This window comes from Podarcis liolepis (genome assembly GCF_965112155.1).
Source record: "Podarcis liolepis genome assembly, chromosome: 14".
Lineage (NCBI taxonomy): Eukaryota > Metazoa > Chordata > Lepidosauria > Squamata > Lacertidae > Podarcis > Podarcis liolepis.
The window spans coordinates 48635039-48651085 of NC_139569.1; the positions used below are offsets into that span (position 1 = coordinate 48635039).

Consider the following 16047-nt stretch of genomic DNA (forward strand, 5'->3'; position numbering starts at 1 on the left):
GATCTAATAAACTGTGTGGGTGAGACTCTATGAGAGCCTGGATATACAAGGCACTTCACACTTCCTTCTGCACAGCAAGGAAGTATTTAAATCCCCCTTAATTCAGGGGCTAAACTGAAAGTGCTTACCGGGGCGGTCCTACCAAGCAGAGTGACATATGCTGAGAGGCAGGGCTGCCTCAAGACATTTTGAGGTGAACCACGAAATTGGGAATCAAAGGCCATCACAGAAGGTGAGGGCTTGTGGTGACTCCAGCTGGCCAGGTGCAGAGCCCAGGAGACCCCGAGAGGGCAGCCCCCACCTAGGGAAGGGGAGGAGAGCGGCAGCACCTCCTATTTGCCAAAAGGCTGCTGGAGAGGTGGCGACTGAGAGGCTAGCAGATCCAGTCTTCAAGGAGCACAGCTCTTGCTGCTACTACGGCCGTGGCAGCAGACGAAGATCTGCTGCCCCTGTGGATCCTGCCACCTGAGGCAATCACCTCACCTTGCCTCATTGGTGAGCTGGCCCTGCTGGGCGGCAATTGGGGAAGGTTTTTGGTCTCTCAATTCCTATACAACTTCCATGATTAAAGACCATACCAAAAGGTTTGCTGGGCATCCATAAGGCCTTACAGAATTCAGACCCTGCTACTTCTCTCCATGACCCGGTTGTCTATACAGTCATACCTCGGGTTACAGACGCTTCAGGTTGCGTTTTTTTGGGTTACAGACCCGCCGAAACCCAGAAGTACCAGAACGGGTTACTTCTGGGTTTCGGGGGTTGTGCATGCGCTAAATCATGCTTTGCTCATGCGCAGAAGCACCGAATTGCAACCCACACATGGGCAGACGTGCCGCTGCGGGTTGTGAACGCTACAGGTTGCAAACATGCATCCCGCATGAATCATGTTCATAACCCGAGCGTCCACTGTATCTTCAAAGTACTTTCAAAGTACATTTCCCCCCTCAAAGAATTCTGGATGCTGAAGTTCACCCCTCAGCATAGTTGCAATTCCCAGCAGCCCTTAACAAACTACAGAATTCTTGGGTGGGTGGGTGGGGGAGGTGCTTTGAATGTGCTTTAAATGAATAGTGGATACACAGCCTTATAGTTCAATTATTGCTGTTGCTTTACTGTATGCTATTTTACTATATGTTGGCAGTTTTATTGTTCTTTGTTGATTTTATTTGCATGGGCTCCTTTGGGAGGAAGGGATACAAGAAATAATAATAATAATACAGTCGTACCTCAGCTCCTGAACGCTTGGGAGTCGAATGTTCCAGCTCCCGAACAATCAAAAACCGGAAGTGACTACTCCAGTTTCCAAATGTTCTTTTCTAAGCTGAATGTCCGACGGGGCTTCCACAGCTTCTGATTGGCTTCCTACGGCCAATCAGAAGCCACGCTTTGGAAGTGAAACATTTCGGAAGTTGAACGGACTTCCGGAACGGATTCTGTTCGACTTCCAAGGAACAACTGTAATAATACAGATGAATTTTTTGAGAACAGTGAGTGGATTGTAAAGCAGGCAACAATTTGCTCAACGAAGATAAAAGCTGGTGGGTTTTAGGCAGGGGGAAATGTCCCGGGCAGTCTACTGACAAGCAAGGGAGTGCCCATCATAGCTCCATGAACCCTCCCATTAATTAGAAATGGAGACCTAAGCTATAACAGCAAATGAAATGCTTTTTTCCCAGAAATGAGTTTTTTTCACATACAAATGGCAGCAATACTTGCCCAGCTAAAATGAAGGTCTCACATTGTAAGGCTTTCATGAAACATCCAGAGCAGAAGTTTTGCTAATCATTATTACTGAGCACAGCTCTCTGTAAGTTTTCTTTACTCGAAAGGGCCTTTATATTTTGAGTTTGCCAAAACGGGCCAAATTGTTTCTGTCAAATATTGGTTTAATGTAGAACTTGCCTAGGATTGTCACACCACAGGATAAAACAGGATTCACTGCTGCTTCTTTTTGCAAATTAATGTAGCACATCTAATCTAGAGCAGGCCATACTCTCAGATGGCACCATAATGGGCTTGTGAATAAATGGGACAATTTATGGAAGACATCCCAAATTAGGTACCTCAGAGCAGGCCTTAAACACAATACATTTTTCAGCAGTAATTGAGGAAATTGGCATAAGGAACCTCTTGAACCTCTAGCTGCTGTGGAACTGGGCAAGTGGGAAGGGGCCTTATCAGAGGCAAAACACCCACCAGCTGACCCAGAGGGGCCTGTCATGGTGCTGCCCGTGCCTGCCCCACAGACAGGAGATCTCTTTGCTGAAATCCCCATCCCTAGTGCGGATGTGCTCAAGTGGTACCATTGCAGCCTGTGTTTCACACCCAGCATGGCAAGGACCCCATGGCATAGTACCTGTGCCTTGTTAAATGGAGATGCTTCCAGAGATTGCACTTGCCACCTTTTGCATGTAAAAGAGGTGCTCTGCCCCTCCCCAAAACTCTGGTGTGTTTCATATGAACACGTGAACCTGCCTCCTGGGGCCCCTTCTGTCCTGAACTACAGGATACGTGGTGACAAGTCCAGTGGGAGTGCACAATCCTATGACAAATGCCAGCACACAGTCTGGCAGGCCAACAAGTCCAAAGTCCAATGTCCAAGTTCCCACCTCCGCAGCTACCAAAGAGCTCCCTGGAACACCCAAGCTGTGGTCCAACCAACATGGGAAGTTGAGCAGACACAGCACCTCCGCTCTGGTGATGGGTCCTGCTGCTCTGGTTCCTGTGCACTGACCTCCATGCCCTTGCCACCCTCCGTTGCCCCATGAGTACTTTCTACGCCAACCTCTCCTTCTCCATCCTCAGCCTGTCCTGGTGTGTCCCAGGCATGGCTAGACCCCTCTCCAGGATCCTCTTCCTCCTCCCCGCTGTTCTGCAATTTATGACACCTCAACTGTATCAGCTGCACTAGCTCCTAGTCTGTTTCCAAGGGTAATTCTGGTTGCCCTTCGTAGTTTGGGAAAGCACTCCTGGAACAGCCATCTCCTCTCATGTGAAATCTGCCCAACATATTTTAAGGTTGGTGTTTCACTCTGTTTTCAAAGGCAGGGTTGGTGTCAACATGCAGGAAGGTTTTCTTTGTGAACTCCCTGCTCCAAGAGCTATGGGGAGCTCCCCCTCTTTTATCTTTGTTCAACTGACACTTGAGGGGTTTGGACTAGATGAGCCTGTCAGGAGTTCAGCCCTCACTCGTGTAGGACCCTGGTAGAGACACATGACCGACTGGCATGTTTTCTCCCTCCTGGTCAATCATTCGGGAGCTTCAAAAGCTTTCTTCAGCCCGAACATCACAGCAACTGATGCCAACTGACACCGGCACACTTAGGGATTGCAGAGTCTTCACAGCTTGCGTGACAGAACCCCAGCAACTCAGCATTTTGGCTAATCTACTTTATTTACATATAAACACACACAGAGCACTGCAACATGGCTCCCTCTCTCTCTAGCATCATGACTGCAATCATGGAGCAGGAATTCTAACAGAGCCTTGGCATCCCTTCCAACTCTCCAATCAATGCACTAAGAAGCAGCAGACTCAAAAGCTTGTTTTAAAAGGGACAGTTTTCACAGAATCGTAGTTCTATGCAAACTGTCCCTTTTTAAACAAGCTTTTGGGTCTGTTTCTTCTTAGTGCATTGATTCCTCATGCTGCTGTTTTTAGTATTGTTAATTTGTGTTGTAATAATTAGACCGCTGTGGCTTTTATGTTGGCTTATGTTTGCTTGTAAGCTGCTTTGAGCAGCTCCTTTCCTGAGGGGAGAAGTGGGCCATAAATGTTTTAAACAGATACACTATCCTGAGTCAGACCATGAGCCCATCTAGTTCACTGTTGGCTACCCAGAGTGCCAGTGGCTCTCCAGGATTTCAGATGGGGGTTCTCTCCCAGCTGTATCTGGAGATGTCCCTGGGGACTGATCCTGAGATCTTCTCCATGTAAAGCAGGTGCTCTGCCATGGAGCTCCAGGACCTATAGCTGGGCAGGGGGTTAATGTTGCCAAAACCTAGGACTGGATGCCCCCTGCTCAGGATGTGGGGATTTGAAGTGCCGGATGTCCATAGTGAACCAGAAGCCCTGGCCCAGGAAGGGTACAATGAGCCAGCATATCTCTGGCCCAAGGAACTTGCGCTGCCCCTTCCAACTGCAAGGTCTTCCACTCAGGAGCTCTACTCAAATCAAAACCACTCTGTCTCAGCCAACCCCATCTCCACAGAAATGAATGACCACTAAAGCAGGAAAGGAGAGGGGAAAGTAGATTCTGACAGACCTGGGACAGAAAGAGGCACGTAACTCACAACAGTTCATGGTCATTCCCTCATTAATTCAACAAATTCACTGTTGCCAAGGCACCAGCAGTGGGCTGGGTTGGGCTATGGAGTGGAATGTTTGCTTTGCGTATTTGCTGCTACAATTGTTCATTGATTTGTTCCACGTTAATCGTTCCTAAGCTTGCAATGCAAAGAAATGCTGTTGCATCTGTTGGACTCTGGAGAGGAATCACCAGCCTGATGCCACTGCCTTGACTGGCATTTGCAGGGCCCTCTCTGCACAACCCACTCCAGGGCAGGTGAGATAGAAGGCAGAGAATGAAGTGCTGAGGATGACACAGGAAACCCTTTTGCAAGAGGGCAGTTGATCCCAAAGATGGGCACCATGGCAGGGACCTTTAGGCTCCTGAGCTCTCAGAAGGGTTTCCCTCCACTCGGCTGCATCCCTCCAGCGGCTTGGCTGAGACCAGCTGGCACTGGGCCCCTCCCTTCTCTGAACTGTCTTGAGCAGTGGCCATGAGACCTCTTTCCTCCCTGTCACTTTCTCCTTTTGTGTTGTATTTCTTACATAGTAAGCCATTGTTTTAAGCGTATTTATCGAACTTTGTTCCACCACACCCCAAAAAAAGCTCTGGAACGGCTCTGTAAGCAAGACAGTCCCTGCCCTCATACCTACAGTTTAAAGAGACACGATACAAAAAGGAAACGAATTAGGCGGGAGAAGGAGATAAGCAAATACATGTATAAATTCTTAGTTGCAGTGTTTCTATTATGTTTAATGTATGTAGAGTTTGGTGTCAGCGTTGCTTGTGTTGTTCACTTGTGTTCCTTTGGTGGTGAGAGAGGTTGGGGTTGGCCTAGGGTGTGATTGTTTGCTTGTGATTGGCTGTGGCGACCCCACCCCTATCCATCTTCCCTCTCTCCACCCCCCTTTCCTTTTTCTTTTTTCTTTTTTATTTTCTTCTCCCCCTAATGCCTCAACAAATGAAACGGATTTGTAAAAATGTTACATGAAAAAAAAATATGAGGCACTACACTTCTGTAAAACAAGAAAATCCTTAATAAAATATATATTTAAAAAAAAATTCTTAGTTGCAGTTTCTTCTAATGACCAGCTGAGGTAACAGCTGCTGTCTAGGGATGGATGATGGAGGCAGGAACCTGGCTTCTCACCAGAGCTGGTAGGGGGTTGCCTTGAGTTCTTTGGAAGGAAACTGGCATACGTATAGAATTATGGTGTGCAAGACAACACCATCCATTGCATAAGAGAGTGCATTGGGAAGGGTCCACAGATCCATGACAGAGCAGCTGCTTTGCAAGCAGAAGGTTCAATCCCTGATGGGCCGTTTCCAGAGAAGACTAAGAAAGACTCCCTAGGGAACCACTGCCAGTCATAGAGAGTCCTGACCTAGAGGAACCAGTGGCCTGGCCTGGGATAATAATGTCCAATGTTCCTCTTGTGGAAGAGGCTTCTTGTGCTCTTCTACAAGTAAACTCCAAGTTTACTCTCACCTCTTCAGGGGATAGATATGGGCCAATGGACACATCACAAAACTGGAGTGAGTCTTTCCCAGTCACACGCTGCCCAGCTTCCTCTCAGACAAATCACAGCCCATTTCTGTGGTCTGCTTTGTGCACCTCTACAGCCCCATTCCCTTTAAAAAAATATATTTTTATTGATTTTTACAAATAATTTCCAAAAATCATATAACATACTTTCTTATCTTATACAATGTTTTGGACTTCCATCAACTGCACCTGAAGATTTTTCAGTCTTTATCTGCGTTTCATTATTTTCAGTATTACATTTAATACTCCTTCACTAATAATTCTTATCATAGTTTTCTCGGCAATATTTCGCATAAACCTCCTTACAAAACTTCTTGCAATCCTACTAGTGTAATCTGTTGATTACAATTGCTTTTCAAATAGTTCATATATTTACTCTGATCCCGCAGGTTTTGAATCCTTCCTGTCATCTTATCCAATTCTGCATAGTCCATTAATTTTGTCTGCCATTCTTCTTTTGTCAGTAGTTCTTCTTGTTTCCATTTCTGTGCTAACAATACTCTTGCTGCTGTTGTTGCATATAAAAACAATTTATTGCCCTGTCTATTAATGTCCTCACTTACAATGCCAAGTAGAAATGCTTCTGGGTTTTTTTATAAATGTATATTTCAACATCTTTTTCATCTCATTATATATCTTTTCCCAGAAGCTTTTCCCTTTCTGACATTCCCACCACATGTGATAAAATGATCCTTCCTTTTCTTTACATTCCCAACATTTATTACCTGTTTTATACATTTTACCTAATTTCACTGGTATAATATACCATCTATACATCATTTTCTTCACATTCTCTTTTAAGGCATTGCATGCTATAAATTTTATTCCTTCTTTCCAGAGTTTTTCCCAACCTTTTAACTGTATGTTGTTCTGCAGACCCATTCCCGCTCCACCAACTGCCGAGGCCCAGCCCAGAGTCCATTCTTCCATGACAATGACCTGGGATCATTTGTTTTAAAACCTTTCTAGTGCTTTACTCTGTTTTTCTTCAAAGCAGTTTATTTTAGGAAGTAAAGAAAATCCATGAAGCCAGTAAAAACCACCCACTATTAAAACAATTATTAAAATCGAAAGAATCGTCTGGCTGGATTGGCTCAGCAGAAGCCCCTGTGTGACACCAGGCCGGCAGCTCAGCAGATCCTTGTGCACAAAGCTCAGCTTTGAGATGCAGGCCTAGGCTGGGCTCCAGGGTACTGACACTTTCATCGTTTTTCTATGCCAGGAATATTCCAATATCCTCTTGCAGGCTGGCAGTGGGGAGAGAAGCAGCATCTTTCTGGCTCAACTCCCCTCCCCATTTCAAAAGACACATTCCTAGTGGTCCATTGCTCCTTTCTTTAAGTCTGCAATGCAGAGATGATGGATGCTGAATTGAGGTCTTTTTCATCATTTTTTGTTAAGTTGGCATTTGCACAAGATTACCTTGCTGTGGCATCACAGTGCAGAGGGAGAAACAGGAGTGTGGAGGGAAAACAAAGTCTCGTGATGACTACCAGCATCTTCTGTAGAAATCAGAGAGGGAACTCCAAAACTCTAGCGGCTGACATTCTAATATTGTGCGTGCCATCAAATGCCAGCAATGCCCTTCAGCTCTCTATATTGGACAAACAGGCCAAACCCTACACCAAAGGATAAATGGACATAAATCTGACATCAGGAATCACAAGACAGAAAAGCCAGTAGAACACTTCAATCTCCCAGGACATTCAATGCAGGATCTCAAAGCAGCTGTCTTATTACAAAAGAATTTCAGAAACAGACTTGAAAGAGAAGTTGATGAATTACAACTTATCACTAAACTGAAAACTATGGAGAGACCTGGTCTTAATAGAGATATTGGATTCCTGTCTCATTACATATGCTAATCATCTCCATACTATCCTTTGCTTTTTCCTGTAGTACTAATTGCAGTCTTTAACATTCATCAACAGGTTTACCATACCCATTGAGTCAATCACCCATCTCCCTACTACCCTCCTGAGAAAAACCCCATCCCACCCTCCCACTATATATATAAGGGTCTGGTGACTTCTGTTTCAGTGTATCTGAAGAAGTGTGCATACCTAGAACAAACTTAGTTGGTCTCTAAGGTGCTACTAGACAATTTTTTTTCCTTTTTTAACATATTTCTAGCAGCTGAATTAGCCACGGCCCAGTCTTTCTGAAAGTCACCCACACTCACCTGTGGAGTCCTTCCAGACTCTTTTTTTTTAATGATATTTATTAAAGTTTCAGAAAAGGTTACAAAAATAAGAAAAAGAAAAGAGAAAATACAAAATACAGAAAAATAAAAACAATTAAAAACAAATCAATCTTTCCATATCTTGGCTTTCATTTACTTGTTTCCCTGACCTCCTCACACCTCCCTTTTTTGTATTCCAGTTCAGTTAGTTAATTCAGCAAATCCTTTCCCTCTTTGTTTTTATCTTAATCCTTTATCTTAATATATTATAACTTTAGATTCGGAGTCTTTCCAGACTCAGCCTGCACAGCCAGCAGTAAGTGAAGGTGGGAGTTGGAGTCCATTCCAGTCAGCCCACCCCTCAACTTCCCCAGCCCTGCTTTACAGGCTCCTTCTTCAGAATCTGGAGTCTCCTGTGCTCAGCCCCACCAACAGAAAAGAATAGAGGAAAGTTGCAGGAAAGGCCTGCTCTTCACCTGTGCTCTGATGGACACGTGGAACTCTTGTGTGAGGAGGAGTCTCCTTCCTCTGAAATGTGAGGTTGGAAGGCTTTGGAGCTGAGAGAGGGAAAGAGAGCTTTTGCAGGTGTGGGGCTGGTTCTCTGTGGGTATGGAAAGCCTGCACCAGCAAGAGGTTGCTGGGTGAAAGTGGTTCTCCTTGAATAAGTGATACCGTATTTTTCGCCCTATAAGACGCACTTTTTCCCCTCCAAAAATGAAGGGGAAATGTGTGTGCGTCTTATGGGGCGAATGCAGGCTTTTGCTGAAGCCTGGAGAGTGAGGGGGGTTGGTACGCACCGACCCCTCTCGCTCTCCAGGCTTCAGGAAGCTATCCGCTAGCCGTGGGAGATCCAGCTCTCCCAGGGCTAGCGGAGAGCTTGCCTGCACCCAGAAGCTTGGGGCACGCTGAGCTCCGCACGCCCCAAGCTTCGGGATTAGTGCAGCGCTCCACTAGCCATGGGAGAGCCGCGCGGATCTCCCACGGCTAGCGGACTGCTTGCCGGCACCCAGAAGCTTGGGGCGCGCTGACCTCAGCACGCCCCAAGCTTCTGGATTAGCGCAGCGCTCCGCTAGCCCTGGGAGAGCTAAGAATTTCTTTTTTAATTAAAGTGATGAAAAGAATGGCTTTGTTCTGACATTTACTGCTCACAGCTTGCCTTTTTGCTTAATGTGATTAGTTAGTGTTGTGGTGCTTGGTGGCAGATAAAGTCTTGTTAAAGTTATATCAGGATGCAAGTCACATTAATGCTGTAGAAATTAACAGGGATGAACAGAGGAAGTAAACAGTTCAGGAAAACCAGTTCAAGCTCCAGCAAATGAATTAGACGGTTGAATCTGGTTCTGAGACTACAGATCGATGAAACTATGAATTCGAGTTTCCAGTCTTCAGTTCACCACATTTTTGTATCAGATTCCAATTCATTTTTTTAAGTTAGCATTTTTGGGTACATTTATGCTGATAGACACGTTTTATATGCAATTTTGCCTACCATAAATATTTCTACAAATTCCCGGAAGGCAATGCCTTTTTATGTTCCCAAATACATGTACACTTTTATGCATGCTTCCCTTTAAGATACACATTCTTTGGTTGGATAACTGCACGGCAAATTCTGCAGGGTAGCTGCCACTTGGCAGAGCACCATTTGGTTTTTTCGGGAAGTGTGGCAGGGGGTGGGCGGTCACATTAAAATGCACACAAAACCAAATTTCTCCGCCATATTTGAATTGTGGCAAAATGGCCAAACGGAAAGAAAATGGTTAATGTCACTACTCTTCTTTCGAAGGTATCTCTTCTTGCTTCCATCGTTGGGCTAATAATATTCTCACTGCAGTTATAGCATAAAAAAATAATGTCTTATCCTGCCTGTGTATTTCTCTACCAACAATTCCAAATAGGAAGGCTTCTGTTTTTTTGACAAATGTATATTTCAACATTTTAAAAAATTCATTATATATCATTTCCCTGAATGCCTTCACTTCCTTACAATCCCACCACATATGATAAAAAGTACCATCTTTTTCTTTACATTTCCAACATTGATTATTTGTTTTATACATTTTTGCTAATTTCACTGGCGTTATATACCATCTATACATCATTTTCATTACATTCTCTTTAAGTAAACTGCATGGTGTAAAGTTTATTCCAGCCTTCCATAATTTTCCCCAATCTTCTAACTTAATATTATGACCAATATATTTTGCCCAATGTATCATACTATTTGAAAGTCTTTCATTATTTTTTTCTTTACCTTGTTTATTGTTTTATCTTTTTTGTAAACCACTTTGAGTTTTGAGTTTTTTGTTTACAATCAAGTGGTGTATAAACTTTATGGGGGAAAACCCCCCAAAATTTCTGAAACATCTCTTTGCAGGGCCACAACTGCAGCCAATCCGAAGGACCAGTCATTCCCGCTCCGAAACAAAGTTCCTGCTCTACTCAAATACCATTGAAGAAGGCTGCCTGATCGAATTTAACCAGTTCGATACTCTTGAAAAATGCCGTTTCAATGCCTCTCTTCCTTTGGTGATGATAGTCCACGGATGGTCGGTAATGAACTTCACAGCACTTTTTCTTTCTTTCTTATCCAGGGATGTTGCTCAGCTGAACTTTGATATCTAGATAAATCTGGCCTCATACAGAATCCCCCCCCCTTCATTTTTTCTCAAAGGTTGTTCATTGGCCTGATCTGTGGAGGAGGTGGTAGAGTCCTGACACAATGTTATGGGCTGTACCATCTAGAGGCGGCAGGTGGGCATTGCCATTTTTCAAACTCCCTACCAGAAAAGACAAGCATAGCTGGGAGAAAGGTTCCTTCCTCACTCTGCTGTGCTAATTTTCTACACGGAGAGAGGTTGTTGGGGGGTGAGAGGGAGGGGCGTAACAAAGGGGCATTCAAACCTACCTTGCACTGGCACAGCCCCTTCTCCCATTTCAGGATTTTACCACGTTGCTTTGCAAGGCTGGAATGTGGGATCAGACTCACAAACCAGCATGGGGCTGGAAAGGGCAGTGTGGGGAGCAAAAAGCACCCTGGAAAAAGTGTGTCTGCGGCACTGGCCCCCTCACCCTGCCCACGCTACACCTCTGCCACCTCCTTTTGCTCAACCTCAAATTCTTGCTACACCAAGGATGCCTAATGCAAGTGTTTTGAATGACTCCAGACCATTTGCAGACACGGGTATATTTAGCCTGGAGAGCAGAAGGCTGAGAGGAGATGTAATAGTCATCTTCAAATATCTGAAGGGCTGACACATGGAAGATGGAGCAAGCTTTCTTTATGCTGCTCCAAGGGGGCAGGACCCAAACCACTGGATTCAAATTACAAGAAATGAGATTCTGACTAAACATTGGGAAGAACTCATTAGCGCTCACCCAAAGTTTGTGCTCCTTTGGAAAATTGAAGATGTAGCGGAGACTGTCATAGTTTTAAGAAATATTGTTTATTCACATATTTACACCTTCAGTCTGCTTGGAGGAATTCCAGAACTTACAGCATGGCCATTCCAAGAGGGACTTGTTCCCCACAGGAGTGCAGCACTGGAGTGCAAGGCATCTCTCCCAGCCAGCCTTCAGCCAACCTACCCAAGATGGATCTCTCCCTTTGTTCTTCTTCCCAGCACACCTTGCTAAAGACTGTCATTTCCTGTCACTTCACACCCAATTAACCTAGCAACCTTCTTTATGCCCAGGCCCAGGTTTCCTTTTGGATGGGCCATCAGCACCTTTTGTCATGTTAACACCTCTATCCCAGGTGAGGCCCTGGCTTGGAAAGGTAGCTTAGCCTGTATCTTTCCACCGGCCTGCAGTCTTCCTTTCAATACTCCAAATAATCGAAATCCTACCATTTATTAATTTCTAGGGTTTTTTGGGGGGGTCCCAGGCCGCCCCTTCAAGCCTATAACAATATATTGTATTCACTCACCCCAAAAGGATGAGGAGAATCTATTTAGTCATGGTCTTAACCTTTCAGTTGGCCTCACATGCAGAACTATACTCCTTTCCACTGAAATAAGGGTGTGTGAGAGTAAATATGAGCATGTCACCATACAGATGTCAAAAATATAAAACTTCTGTCCTGGGAATTGTTCATGCTACTGCAGATGGACAAAACTGGAGCCCCAAATCAAGGATGTGACAGGCTGTCTTTGGCCATTAGGAAGCAATCACCCAAGGCACACCGTTGGGGTTTGCAAGGAGTTGGTGGCCTGGCTGTCAGCTGGCTGTGAGCAATTCTCCAGGCCTGCCCTTGCTTGGGCTTATCAAGGAGGGGGTCTCTTTCCCAAGTCCTCCCTCCAAGCTACTAATCAATCACATGCAGGCACCAAACGAGTTATCGGGCTTTATTGGTTTCTTCTCTGGCACCAGCTACAGAACATCAACCAGCAAGTCTAATACATGGCGTGTTCTCTCTCTCCTCCGGCAGGTTAACTCAGAGATTTATAGGGGCTGGGGAATTCTGGCAACCAGCCAATCCCATCACATGCTCCAACTTTGGGGACTAATTGTTACCACCTGCTTGAGGGGCTCCACCCAGTGGTACTTGCTCACAAGCTCACTACTTCATGACAGGGCATCATGAATTTTACAGACTTGGTTTTCTCCCATGACTGCAGGTGGATGGAAGGCTAGAAGGCTGGATTTGGAAGCTGGCCGAAGCCCTGAAATCCCAGCTGACACAAACAAATGTGATCATCACTGATTGGCTGGCCCTTGCTCATGCGCACTACCCCATTGCAGTGCAGAACACCCGAGATGTTGGCCAAGAAATCGCTCGATTCCTGGAATGGCTGGAGGTAAGCATACTCAGAGAGAGGAGACAGTATGAAGTGTGTGTTTAATGCCTCTTCCTTACCACCCCAGCTCCTCCAACTTAAAATTTGTAAATGTGTCTTATGCTGGCCACTTATAGCTATGGGCTGGTGTAGAGGTGAGGGACCACTGTCCCAGCACCAACCCTGCAGAGCAGACCACTGGCAACAGATCCTCTGCCTTGCTGCTACTGCCTTTGTTGGTCTGGTCTACACAGGAGGTGGTAAAGTCCTGATGTGATGGTATAGACCAGGCTTCCTCAACCTCAGCCCTCCAGATGTTTTGAGACTACAATTCCCATCATCCCTGACCACTGGTCCTGCTAGCTAGGAATCATGGGAGTTGTAGGCCAAAAACATCTGGAGGGCCGAGGTTGAGGAAGCCTGGTGTAGACTCTACCACCTTGAGACAGCAGATGGGCAATGGCATTTTTCAAAAGTCTCTGCCTGAGAAAAAAACGAGCATGACAGGGAGAAAGAAGAAGAAGAAGAAGCAGCGTTTGGACTTGATACCCCGCCTTTCACTCCCCTTCAGGAGTCTCACATTCTCCTTTTCCTTCCTCCCCCACAACAAACACTCTGTGAGGTGAGTGGGGCTGAGAGACTTCAGAGAAGTGTGACTAGCCCAAGGTCACCCAGCAGCTGCATGTGGAGGAGCGAGGAAGCGAACCCGGTTCACCAGATTACGAGACTACCGCTCTTAATCACTACACCACACTGGCTCCTACTTCAGTCCTCACTTGGCTGTGCTAATTTTCTACATGCAGTGAGCTGTGCCATCAGGGCAGGGTTGGAGGAAGGCTCTCTTCTCAGGGCTCATCCACACTCCTGCTTGTCCCACCAACTTCCTCTGGGAAAACCCCCTATTTACCACAGAATTGGAGCAACCAGGTTTTCTACGGATTCACATTTGCTCCAATTCCATGGTAAAAAGTGGGTTTCCCTAGTGAAAGCAGTGGGGCAAATGGAAAATAGTTTGGATCCAGGTTTCTTAAGCACAGGACAAGCAGAAGTGTGGATGAGGCCTCAAAGCTTGCACTAGGGTTTTCCTTCTAATCATCAGCTGCAACCATACGGTCTTCTGAAGATACTGCAAAGAAAGCATTAGCCTAGAAGGAGGAGTGATTCTCTCCATTGTGGTGGCAGAATTTAAACAAGGACGTAAAGTGTATTCAGTGTTGATTAGGGAGAGTGGAGTGCCCCGGGCCAATTTTGACCCCACAGGCTTGTAGTCATATCAGCTCTCTATAGCCTGTCATTCTGTCAAGTCAGGTGCAGTTGAGGCGTCTTACATTTCAGACAAGGATGCAGCATTTGCAATGTGCCAATGTCTCAGGGGAAGGTAGAGCATTGCTTGAAGCAAAGGGTGAAATGAACAAGCATGACAGTTTTCACGTCTGCAAAGCAATCCCTTTTATTTATCATTTATTTGTTTCTCATTAGTTTCATAAAATTTATATACCACTTGATTGTAAACAAAACAAACGCAACTCAAAGCAGTTTACAAAAAGAATAAACTAATAAAATAATAAGTGACAAAAAAACAACTATTTAAAACATTTAACAAAATAATTAAAGTCAACCATAAACTAAAAACAGATTTAAAAACATATCAACATTCTGCATATCTGGGTCTAAAGAAATACATTTTTAAACACAGTTTTTCTGCCATGGTAATAAGGAACACAGTTCCTGCATTATTTGAAAAGTAAAACAAGCAACTCCCTGTGATTTCTGCCCTACAGAGTGGGATTAAGCCGGCAGCAGGTGAGGCACTGCTAACTTGTGGAATTAACTGATACATGATGTGGTGATGATGGTGACCACTAGCTTATAGAGCTTTCAAGAAGGACAAGTTATATTCCTGGTCCACCAGAAGCTATAAGGCATGAGAGCTAAATCAAGACTCTACTTACAGAGACTGCCTGCCTCTGAATATCAGCTGTTTGAGAGCAAGAGCTGGAGTGTGTGTGCGCCTGACTTCAAACTCCATTTGTGGGTTTCCCAGGCGGCTCTGGCCACAGTGGGATGTGAGATGCTAGACTACGTGGCCCAGCAGACTGATCAAGCAGGGCTTTTCTTGAGTGCAGCCTCTCTCTGAATCTCACAAGTTCAAATTAATTCTGAATGTGGTCCCAAAACCATACAAACAGCTTCCTAGACCAGAGTGGGTGCATAATAAGGTAAATTGGGGGAGTTGGGGCAACATTCCGCCTGCAAGGGAGCCAGATGGATTCGGGCCACAGGGTACAATCCAGTTTGACATGCTGACTGGAGCAGACTTGCCCAACTTGGAGCTCTCCACCTGGCGTTGAAGTCCAGCAAGTCCCATCAGCCAAGGGCAGCAGGACCAATGGGTAAATCAGCAACATCTGGAGGACAGCAGGTTGGGAAGGCTAAATGAGAGTGTCACATGCAGACTGGGGAGACCCAGGTTCAAATCATATTGCAAGTTGCATATTAGAAGTCATATTTGAGCACAAGGTTTGAGCACTGGTCAAAAGATTCCCGCAATGGACAAGATGGCCCTTGTGGTCCCTTCCAATTCTATGATTCTAAGTGCAATTAACCATCGTCATCATCCCCACTCAGCCATGAAGCACCCTGTGTGACCCTGAGCCAGTCACTCACACCTACCTTCTAGGGCCATTGTGAGGATCAAATAGCCTTGGAGGAACAGCTGAGGTTCTAAAATCCAACTGGGAGGTTCTCCTGGGCAAACCCCACTGAAATGAATGGGAGCAATGCAAGAGCACAACTGTACTGTTCCAATGGGGCTTGCACAAGAGAACTTCCCACCAAGTTGTGCCTCATGCTCATTAGTGGGAGGGACTGAGGTCAGTTGGATTTCCATCTCGGGCACCCAAATGTCTTGCGCCAGCCCCAGGCTGAGCCTGCAACAACAATGCATGCCCCACATTTTGCCTGCACTTCACATGGCTGCCGGGTATCTTCCAGGAATCTGTCCAGTTCTCCAGAGGCAATGCTCACCTGATTGGGTACAGCCTTGGCGCTCACGTCTCTGGCTTTGCCGGCAGCTACATTAGGGGTGCAAGGAAGATTGGCAGAATTACAGGTAAGAAGAAAAATCCCGCAAAGCATCCCTTGGGGGAAGGGCCATTGGAGCTCAGCAGTAGAACAGCTGCTTTGTGTGCAGAAGGCCCTGGGTACCATCCCTGACAGCATCTCCAGGCAGGGCTGTGAGAGAACCCTGCC

At 45.6% G+C, this 16047-nt stretch overlaps 1 protein-coding gene across 1 annotated transcript in view; it reads left to right on the forward strand.

Moving 5' to 3' along the window:
* The window catches only part of LIPC (lipase C, hepatic type), a 50340-nt gene that overhangs the window by 21590 nt on the left and 12703 nt on the right, over window positions 1-16047 (forward strand). The window contains exons 2-4 of the mRNA XM_083475877.1: window positions 10395-10570; window positions 12637-12816; window positions 15790-15907. Of these exons, the coding sequence (XP_083332003.1) occupies window positions 10395-10570; window positions 12637-12816; window positions 15790-15907 (474 nt within the window). The remainder of the gene's footprint in view (window positions 1-10394; window positions 10571-12636; window positions 12817-15789; window positions 15908-16047) is intronic.